Consider the following 11,425-nt stretch of genomic DNA (forward strand, 5'->3'; position numbering starts at 1 on the left):
AATGACTCCCTTATTGCCAAAAGGTGGGATGGATGGTTTTTTTTTTTTTAATTTTTTTTGGGGGGGATGGATGTTTTTGCTTGTTGATGTGCTATGGCTTTTATCATATAGATTGGTTGGTTGTTATTGGTTGTGGTCAGAAAGGGAACAAAATAAAATCCGGGGTCTCTCTCCTCTATGTAATAATGGGGAAAAGAAGAACACTGGGTATAATAATAACATAAATAAATAAACACATACACATATACATACATACATACACACATACATACATATATAAATAGAAATTTAAGGTTATTTTGCTTGACTATTATTTAGTTATAGAAATTTAAGGTTGATTTATTTGACTATTATTTGATATGTTGTACATAATCAGCTTATTTAAAACATATCAAATTTTAGTTTTATGGTTCTCATAATTATTTCTATTGTGTGTAGATTGTTAATGTTAGAGAAAAAGACATTTAAAAAGAAAAACTGGAAGAAGAATATGAAGTGGAAATTTCTTGGTTTTTTTTGTTTTGTTTTGTTTTGTTTTTTTGCTTTTTGTTTTTTGGTTTTTTTACCAACTCAGTTGTATCATTTGATGTTTTTCTGGAAGCTGTCTCATGAGAGGGCATGTGATTTTTGCTAAAACCAGAAATTTCAGAGGAAAATTGCATGATGTTTGGAAAGAATATAAATAAAACCCCACAAACCGTAAAAGGGGAATCTTGAATTGCTATGCCATGCAACACTTTTCTGGTCTTCACTGGTCTTCACTTCATAGAGAGAAACTTAACAAAGAATTTCTGGTGGTATTCTGGCTGCTTCTGCTGACTGGATTGTGCTACTAATGAGTAGTACTTGGTGTTAGCTATTGAAGTCGATTACTGGTATCCTGACAACTAAGGGTGGAATAGCCCCAAGGAACTTACTTCTATACAGATTCACAAGACCCTTTTCCTATTACTCTTCTTTTGCCCCTACCTCTGGTCATTGGGCTAGAAAGGAGGTTGAAGTTTTGAAGAACGCTAAATAAAGTAGGTTTTGAAAAATTTAAGGCTATAGGCATATTCAAACCTTACTTGAGCTGTTTGAATGTGGTTACAATTATTTTTTCCAATTGTCTGATTATTTTTCCAGGTCCTACCCATCAGGTCCCTTAGTGTGAAATTAGTAATTTTTGGAAGATATATGGTACCTTGAATCTTCTTGTTTTAGTGCTGAAACTGCATGTCTAAAGTGATCTGGTTGAGTAAAAGTGTTGCTCAGGAGTTAGAGGTCTGTAGACTTGAGGCCTGTCAACCTCAGAGTTAAGGGAGCTGAGAAATGTGGATGGGGGTCATAAGGTCTGGGGACCTCCTTACCTGTAAAATATACTTTTACAGTTCTTAATATGTTATGCAATGATGTCTTATTTAAAACTTTCCTTAACTGTTTTGCTATTTAAGAGCATTACTGAGGCATCATTACATACATTATACTGGTGTGAAAAGTAAATGTGGATATAAGCTCACACAACCAGTATGGAAGAAAGCCAGAAGTATAACAGATTAGTACAATGTCTTAAACTTTAGTCAAATAATGCAGAACATTTTCACTGAGTCAGTGGAAATAGAAACTAGATAGTTCAGAAAGTAACACTTCGTTACTTTCTAGATCTACTTCCAAGGTTCTGAAAAAGGAAAGTTGCATGCAAAACCTTATTCTTTAGGAAGTATGAAAATAGAACAGCCTAAATTCATTTGCTGTGAGCACATGGATTTTGAACAAAGAAGATGACATTCTCTTCAGTGTTAGTGAATGGGTAAAAATGTTATCTAAATTAAAGTAACTTAAAGTAAACTCTACATAGTATGATACTCCAAAAACTGTAAAGTATGCTATACATGTGTTTTCTTTCTAAATAGTTCTTAAAGTATATATCAACAGCAAAGGGATCATAGGACCAAATTTAATTTTAACAATGAAGTATAAAATGGAATTGAGTTTCTCAAATGTAAAGCCATTGATGTTGACATACCATGTACGTCAGTATCATTCTTACAGTTGTTATTTTGTTGAGGTTTGGTCTGTTGCTATGTATTGTAATACTAAATTCTGTATCCTAAAGTCTAGTTGCCACAAGACTAGTGAATTCTCATATAGCCCAGCTTTTATTGTGCAAATCTTGTTCTTTAATTTAAAACTATTTGTTGAATAAAGGTGGCTACATCTTTTAACTGGGCAAAAGAGAGGTAGGCAGAGCTTCATTTCCCTGGCTTGTGGTCTGAGGCAAAGACCACAGGGAGGAGAGAAGAAGGAAGAAGATGCCATGGGATAGGTGGATTAGGTGAGCATAGCCAATGAGGGATGGCCAGTTGGAGTAGGAGCAGCCCAGATAGAACATGGCAAGATATATCTCAGGATTATTGACAGGGAAGTTAACAAAATAACATATAGGGTTGATATCTGCCCAGTTCTAATGATTTAAAACTAATATAAATATAAAGGTTTTGTGCCTTTTATTTGAAAACTACATGATCTAAGTTTGGTAGAAACCCTCAGTGACTGTTTATTCCAACAGTATCTAGATTTAGAACATATCTTATTACTTCATTCCTTTAAGCCTAAATTTTCTTATGTGTAACATAATAATGAGTAGTAAAAGTGCACTATATAATTGTTATGGAATTTGTGCCTCTTGACAGTTGGTTAAATACAAGTTTCATAAGCATGCGGACATGAATTTGGATTGTCAGTAACCAGATAAAACTCTGGCTTGGAGGTATGTGTCCATAGGTAAATACAGGATGAGGAATGAAAAAAAAAAAAAAACATTTGCTAATGATAAAAATAACAAAACATGGAAGCTATCAGCTTGTTAGAAACAACAACGGTTTTGAACAGTATATGAAACCTCAAAGCCATGTTTACTAGTTTATTTCTTATTTTGTTGCTTATATACCTTAATAAATCATTTTGCAGGTTTTGTTACAGATTTTTGATAAGCCAACTCAAGTACTGATTTTGCATCCTCTCTGAAAGTTTTAAACCAGGAAAGGCAAACGCTCCATGGAATCCATCTTCCACATGGTGATGAGTCACATGAACTCCAACATTCTGAAGCCGCTTGACATACATGAGTCCATCATCTCTTAGGACATCATACTGGCAAGTGATGATATAGGTCTTAGGTAAATGATGCAATATATTGTCATTGGCCAACAGAGGGCATGCCTTCACATCTATGAACCCTGGATACTTTTGAGCCAGTTCAGAACTACCAGGAGTGGGATTTTTGTAAACAGGACTTTTCTTGTATCTCTCAGGGAGCAAGGAACTCCAATTCACAAACTGTAACAAGTGGCTAGATTCCATGGGTACATGTTGGTTGAGATTCATGGCTTTTTCCAGGCCTCGGTCTGTAGTAAAGTATTCGCTCCAGAACCTGACCATTAATGACCTGGTTAAAACTGGAAAATGGGAACCTTCTTGATATGATGGTACATTTGTATCAAGAGCCTGAAGGGCAGGATATATTAAGGCTTGGACCTTGAGTTTGATCTTGACATCTGGATCCTGTATAAGCTGAAAAGGATTTAAAATTGCATTTGAATGACTACTTTAATAGTAGGTATACTTTCAGCTAAAAAAGCAATATGAAGAAATAAGCTAAATTCAGATAATCAGATCCAACAGAAATGTCTCATAATTTTTCCCAGTTCTTTATATTGTCTATACGTACTAATAAGCATTAATTTCAGTCAAATACCAAGGAAGAAAAGAAGCAGAGCTTTAACTCTTAATGAGCATTGTTTTACTTTAACACTGAGAGTTTATCTTTTCAACATATAAAGTGTAGGGTGGTTTATGCGTGGCCCATTCAGGAGAATGAATAAGGGGAGGTTCTGCACTTTAACCTCAGAGCTGTAACCCTGAGAAGGTTCCAATACTTACGTCAGACAAAAGTGCTCCTTTTAGTAGTAAATGTGTTATGGAAGACAAGACACTGAATTCTAGAGTTAACTGTGTGGGACTTCTTTGTCTTGAAAATGTTGTAGATCTAGAAATTTTCTCCATCTATTTAGTCAATGATGGTCTACAGCATATTGTATGATATTTTATACAGATATTCAATAATTATGAATCAGATTGGTTTAAAACTTATAGAAGTGTGAATATCTAAAAGAATCACTAACTGATAGTGCAACAAGAAAAATAAATGTGTATTTAAAGATGTTAGAAATTGTAGCATGTATTCTCTGAAAATGAAAATGTTATCAAAGAAGACATTCCCTGATAACTTTGGCAGGGAGAATGTTTCCTAAAGGAGGAACATGAAGTAAAAAATATGTATTTATTTATACAAACAAACATCATGCCAAACAGCTGTCAACACTCATGGAGGCCTTGTCCTGATGCCTTTGCTCCAGGTATGGGAAACCATGTCACACTGTTCCTTCCATGACCATACAGGACTCAGTACTCACTGACCTTTAGAATGTCTGAGGAAATATGTTTATATATAGGGCATTTTAAAATATCAAACAGACCCTAGAAGCCTACCTGTTGGGTCACAGCTGCGGCTAAGTTTCCACCAGCACTGTCTCCAGACACACCGACTCTCCTAGGATCTACACCATATTTTTCAAGGATGTCCTTTTGTAAGAACCATCGTAAACTACGATACACATCTTCAAACTGTCTTGGAAAATGGTGTTTTGGGGCTAAGCCATAGCTGTGTGAGGAATAACAGTTTCAAATTAATGCAATTTACTTAAAGATATGTTGTGTTTCTCTAAGCTAATAGTCCAAGTTATCATTAATAAACAAAATATTATTGCTAGCTTTATACCCCCAGAGTCTCCATCATAAAGTCTTCTCTGATTTGATTTTTATACTAGTAAAACCTTGAGTAAAAAAGTGAATTAGCCTTGTTGAATCAAAAGAAAAAGAGTGAAAAAAAAGTGGGTAAAACTTTCCTTAATAATGTCTCCCAGTACATTCTTTTTACAATTATTATACTAAAAATTAATCAATGAAAAATATCAATAACAAAAACTACCTATGTTATCATTGCATTTTATTAGTTACTTCATTGTTATATCAATTTCCATCAAATTGATTTCTTATCAGCTATTGTCCTAGTATGCTAATGTTTGAGACTATGTCTTTGTCTGTTTTCACGTGTAGCTTGAGGACAAATTATTTTCAGGGATGACTGTGCCGTGATAAATGGTGAAATAACCTTTTAAATATAGTTTATCATGGCATTCTCAGAAAGACCATAGTGTACAAAAATTATATGATTGTTAGTTCACTTGTGGATAAACTATACTTAATTAATAAGATGTGACATAAAAAGTCTCCAGGCAAAACTTTAAATCTTATTTTCCTGTGATTCTCTGACTCTAAGAACTCACTCTGCTGAAGTAAATTGGGCTAGAATTCCCATGCAGATCCTTTGTGCACATTATATACCACTGTTACTGTGTTCTGATGATTTCTGCCCTTTCTCTTTGGATTCTTGGTTGATTTGAGTGTTTCATGTTGCTTTTTTGTTCTCTTATCTCTGACGCTATTCTGGTCAACTTAAATTCTTTTCTTTGCACACTCTCTTAATTTCATCTGAAGCATTCCAATAATAAATAAATAAATAAATAAATAAATAACCAAGATATTGGTTTCTTGCTACAGAAAACACATGGAAAAGCACTGAAGAAGCAAACTGTGGTCTTACTCGGTTGACACAACAATAGCATCAAGTTTATGGGCTGTCCATCGCGATAGAGTGTCATAGGTGAATTCAGCTGAAATCAAGAAAACGGAGTGAAAGTCTGGCAAGAAAATGGATGGAGAGCAAATCAGCAAAACCACATCAGTGTCTGCTGCTCCTCACAGACAGTCTACAAATGAGTGTAGGTACTTACTCTGTCCACTTCACAGTGCTTACTCTAAAGCTCTGTCATTCTGATCAAGCTTCATGCCTTTCCCTCTCATTTAGCAGATTTTGAGAATATTGTTGGAAGTACAAGTAACTATACCAAACTTTAAGGAGTGTACTGTCTACTAGAGACAGTGGTTATCACAAAGCATAGATACATAATAATACTTGCTCTAATGGAGTTGTATAGAGAGCACTGCCTTGAAATAGTGTTAGACTTCAATAAAACTGACAGAAAAAGAAAGAGCAAACCTAAGTCCTTATTCACACATCCATCTATAACTAGACAGAGAGGGGGGAAAATGAGATTTTGTTGTCTCCCCCTACCCCCTTAGCAATGCAATGGGTTAGGAATGGACTATGTACTTGCACCTGGGTTTAGGAAAGTGTTCCAAGTATAGATAACCTAGGTGAAAAATAAACCAAAGCCTGCAAAGTTACCTTGAAGTTCTCAAGGTCGAAAGAACTCTTCCTTAAGTCTCACATTCCAGAACACCTCATATCTTTTTTTTTATTTTTAATATTTTTATTACATATTTTCCTCAGTTACATATCTTACCATCTTAAAATCAGCTTACGAAGCTGTCATAGGCTTCTCGAGTTATTTAAAATACATACATTATAAAATAGATTAGATATAACGATTATATGTTATTTATATTTATACACTTATATTCAATAAAGTCAAATTATAATACAAAACTGTAATAGTAATATATTATATTGTACAATCCATATGTAACAAGTGAAATATGTAATGTCAAATAAGTATATCATATTCAGCTCTATGCTTTTACATCTAACATCTTTGTCTCATTTCCTTCATCTTAGGGCTTTATAAAAGACCACACTCACCATCTCTATTGGCTGCTATTTCACCCACTGTTCAGTTCACCCTGCTTTTGCTCTCAATACAGCATTCCAACAATTATACAATAATAAAGTTCCATGTTTAAGAAGCCATTTCTCTTCTTAAGTGAGATTTTTCTATAGCTTTGAGTAACAATTAATTCACCTTTCACAAAAGAGTACATTAAACAATTGAAGAATTATCTAACTTACATATGACTTTATAGGTCTTTATATGCTCAGTCAATATCACATTTTATGGGATAAACAAGAGTGCTCAGCCACTGTGACATACCAGCACTCCCCAAACACCAGCCACCACCATGAATATAAACCAAGCCCCGCCTGAGTGTCATTGACTTTCTTTTGGGTATGTATATGCGAACTGGAACACTGTCGAAAGCTGTCTCCATCACAGTGACATTCTCATCAGACGTGGGTGGGACTTCTTGAAATCTCATAAGTAACTGTAACGTTTCCATGAAATGACTGATTCCCAAAAATTCACCAAATGAAGCCTGAGTTGACAGGAAAAACAAAAACATAACAATAATTACAAGTGTGTGTGTGTGTGTGTGTGTGTGTGTGTGTGTGTGAATGCAGCCTGCTGAATCTCTCTAGTTTTGCTCATATGAATATATATTTACAGCTGACTGATTGAGATTGGATAACCTGTCAGGGTCTTTTCCCTAGAGAAGATTGATTCTCCCATTTTTGCCAGTAATCTATCACCTGTATCTCTTCATCTATGGATGGATAGGGTCTTATGACATTTCTGCCATCCACATTGGGAAAATCAGCTGGAGTTGCTAGTACCCTTATCTTGCTTAGGTCACCAATTTCTGAGATTTCTTGGGTACTTTCCCTGATCTGAGATGACATAGTGTCATACACACACACACACACACACACACACACATGTATGACACTATGTCATCTCAGATATCTGGCTCTTAAACTTTTTCTGTCTCTTGTGTATCATGTTCCCTGAACTTTAGGTGTAGGGGCTGTAGATGTATCACTTGGTGCTGAGAATCCATAGTCAGTTTCTTTCTTTCTTTCTTCTTTTTTTTTTTTTTGTAATTTTACTAATTTTGTAATTTTGTGGATCTTGGTTATATTCTCTGCATGTGTGTCTGTGGTAGGAGGATGAATATTTAGAAGGCAATGAGAAATTATACTGGTTTAGTAAAATAGTGGGGGTAAGTTTTCCTCAAGATCAGTGACTTCACCAGTCATAGTTCATTGACTGTGTTTATGATACCAGATTGAATTTTCATCCTATTAAGCAGGCCTCAAATCCAAACAGAGTTGGCTACCCCCCAAGATTGCTACTGTTGCACCCTGGGGAACATCTTGCAATGCTGGCCATTATCTTAGTTTCTAGGTGTCACAGCTGGGTGGGACTATTTATTGATCCACTCCCTCAATAGCTTGCACAGCTCCTATGAGAGCTAGTTGTCAAGGAGGAAGCTTTCAGGTTCCAGCTTGATTCCTTCAATTCTTGTGTTGGAAGTGTGTTGTGTGTGCAGCAATGAGGTCTTGCTTGCAACACCTTGACAGCCACAGTGGCAATGGCAGTCTTTTGCAACTGGAGTTTTGTTAGATATAGCTGCTGTGGTTCATGGTGGGAGAATTTCTACTCTCAGGGAAAACTTTTTGAGTTAACATAAAACAATGTTTCCCTGTGATATTTTTCAGACAGTCATAGAGATCTCTATCTCTCCTCTTCTCTCTCTGTATTGTCTTCTAATCCTAGTTTCCAGTTAATCCCTAGGTCCTGATTTACTATTCCTACTGTGTCCTCCTAGCCTCTCTATTTCTTTTCTTCCCCCATGTCCTCTTCTAATTTCTCTGGTTTCTATAGTGGCTCTCGGGTATATACTGACATCTAAATATTGAGAACTATATATAATCACATATAGAGAACATGTGGCAATTGTCTTCTTGGATGTGGGCTACCTCACTCAGTAGATTTTCTTCTGTAATGTATTCTTCCCTGATACATTACATCTCAACTGCAGCTTCTAGCTCTATGATTTCAGCTTTCTTCAGAGATGAATAATATACCATAGTGTATATGTACCACATTTTCTTTATTCATTCATTAGTTGAGGGACATTTTGGTTGTTTCTACTCTCTAGCTATTGTGCCTAGAGCAACAATGAACATAGCTGAACAACTATTTGTAGAGTAGGATGTTGAGTTCTTTAGGCATATGCCATGAGTGGGATAGATGGATCTTAGGGCTGATCTAATTTTTGGTTTTTGAGAATTTGTAAGGTTGATCTTCATAATGCTTGCACTAGTTTGCAATCCCAGCAATTGTAAAGGAGATGACCAGATGGTGAGAGGCAAGTGCAAAACCATAAGCCACAGAAGCCAACATACTTTGGCACCATCAGAACACAGTTCTCCCAACACATCAAACCCTGGATACCTCAACACACCTGAAAACCAGGATGCTGACCTAAAACTCCTATTTCATGAAGATAATAGAGTCCTTTAAGGAGGATATAAATAACTCACTGAAAGAAATACAGGAAAATACAGGTAAACAGGTAGAAGCTCTTAAAAAGGTAACAAATCCCTTAAAGAGATTCATTTTAAAAATTTAAAATAATTTTAACTTTGTCATTTTTCTTGACTCTTTCATTTTGACTTATTTTATATTCTAGATATTAACCTTCTATCAAATATATAGTTGGCAACGGTTCTCTCCCTCTGAGAAATTCCTCTTCACCAAACTGATAGTTTTCTTTGCTGTTCAGAAGTTTTTAAATTATTTTAGGTCTCATTTTTCAATGGGTGACCTTAATTCCTGGGTAAAAGGTACCCTATTTAGAAAAATTTCCCACACCTATATTGTGTAGGGTACTGACTATATTTTCTTCTAGCATTTCAGGTTTCAGTGTTGACCTCCTTTTTTTTGTTTGTTTTAATCTATTTGGAGTTGATTTTCATGCAGTATGATAGATAAAGATTTGACTTTATTCTTCTACATGTGCACATGCAATTACCCTGCTAAAACATGTTGAAGATACTGTCTTTTCTCTATTGTGTATTTTGGCATCTTTGTCAAATATCAAAAGCATTTTAAATGTGAATATATATTTGGGTCTTCTCTTTCACTAATCTACAAATCTTTATTTCTGTTGATGTCATTACCATGTAACACATTTCATGTTCTTTTATAATTTTGTCATCAAAACATGTCACTAATTCTTTTATATTTTTCACTTATAGAATTTTATGTTTGATAGAATGTTTTACTTTTAGTAATCATATTGCATTTTTTCATTTAAAAATTTTCATACAATATATTTTAGTTATGTTTCCCTACCTCCCTGCACAGCCAACTTTGTGTCACTCTATCTCTGTCTCCGTCTCTCAAAAATCCGCTAAAATGAAAACTAAAGCAAATAAACAAAAAACCTATCATAATAGAAAAAGACCAAAACAAAACAATCATATTTTTAGCAAAGGCACACGAATAAGGCAATATTAAATTGTCCCCTACATGGTGCAATCTAAACATGTTTATAATGGTCTCTGATATGTATGTGGAAATTTTAACTTTTATTTATGGTATAATGAAACATATTCATAGCTGACTGAATATCCCACAAAGATGCCAAAGCCATGTACTAGAAGGAACTAGCAAATTGTGCTGCCACAGTGGGATGTCCACTTGTAGAATAACGAAAGTACACAGTTACCTCTTACTCTGCACAAAATAAGATGTAAATTGATGAAAAACTTCAATAGTAAACCCCAAACTATGAAACTTCTAGAAAATATTTTAGGTTGCACTCTAAATTTATAGGCACAGGAAAGGACTCTATAAATATAACTTCATGTTTTTCATAAATTAAGAGCAACAACAGACAAATGGCACCTCCCAGAACTGAAGTTTCTATACAGCAATGGAAACATCGAATGAAGTACAACCTACACAAAATGCCCAGAGTTACAATAATGGCTCCAATTAGGAATTATATGGTCTTGTTTCCTGTGTTGTTGGATTGTTTGTTTTGTTTTGTTTTTAACCAATCAGCCTTACTAATTGTCCCACATGGATTTCCATGCATGAATCTAAATCTACTGCATAGACTTTTATAATTAAACAATGCTTCTATTCCATTCTTTTTTTACTGAAGTTGAACCTTCTAAAAACCTTCACCTGGCAGTACTGTAAAACACCCATTCTCTTTCTATCCTCTATTCTTCTTTCTTCTCCTTTCCTTCTGTCTGGTTGCTGACTATAACTGGAATCAGATCTAGAGAAGGATCATGCTAAGAAACATCTTTCATAGATCCTACTTTGTCATTTTTAAGTTATTCAACATTCATAAGGCTGGTAAAATTCAGAACTTACCAAATCTGTTCCTATTTTTACAAAGGCAGTTTTCCATACTACATTCCAAGGCTCTTCAATAGCATCTGGAAGCGGTATATAAACATAATAAGCTACAAGCACCACAGAGATGAGAAGAAAAATGGTTCTCCCCATGTTTCCTTCTGCTCTTTCTACTTTTGGCAGTTAGGAAATGCAACTCATTTCAAATCATTGGATGTTGAATTTTAACCAGTCCCCAAGTGTTACCTAACTTATTCAGTCCAAATTCCACTACGCAATCTCTTAAAGCACAGGCACTCCAAATCTAC

The 11,425-nt window shown here is 35.0% G+C and overlaps 1 protein-coding gene across 1 annotated transcript; it reads right to left on the reverse strand.

The window, feature by feature from the left end:
- Positions 1-2,875: 2,875 nt before the first annotated feature.
- On the reverse strand, positions 2,876-11,318 carry Aadac (arylacetamide deacetylase). Its single transcript, XM_021157822.3, has 5 exons — positions 11,136-11,318; positions 7,053-7,275; positions 5,705-5,774; positions 4,531-4,702; positions 2,876-3,552 (listed from the first exon to the last, which is right to left on the reverse strand). Exons 1-5 carry the CDS (start codon positions 11,268-11,270, stop codon positions 2,956-2,958), a joined length of 1,197 nt encoding a protein of 398 aa, XP_021013481.1. The 5' UTR covers positions 11,271-11,318; the 3' UTR covers positions 2,876-2,955.
- Positions 11,319-11,425: the final 107 nt, after the last annotated feature.

Source organism: Mus caroli, unplaced genomic scaffold, assembly GCF_978045245.1.
Source record: "Mus caroli unplaced genomic scaffold, Mus_caroli_1 scaffold_3, whole genome shotgun sequence".
Classification (NCBI taxonomy): domain Eukaryota; kingdom Metazoa; phylum Chordata; class Mammalia; order Rodentia; family Muridae; genus Mus; species Mus caroli.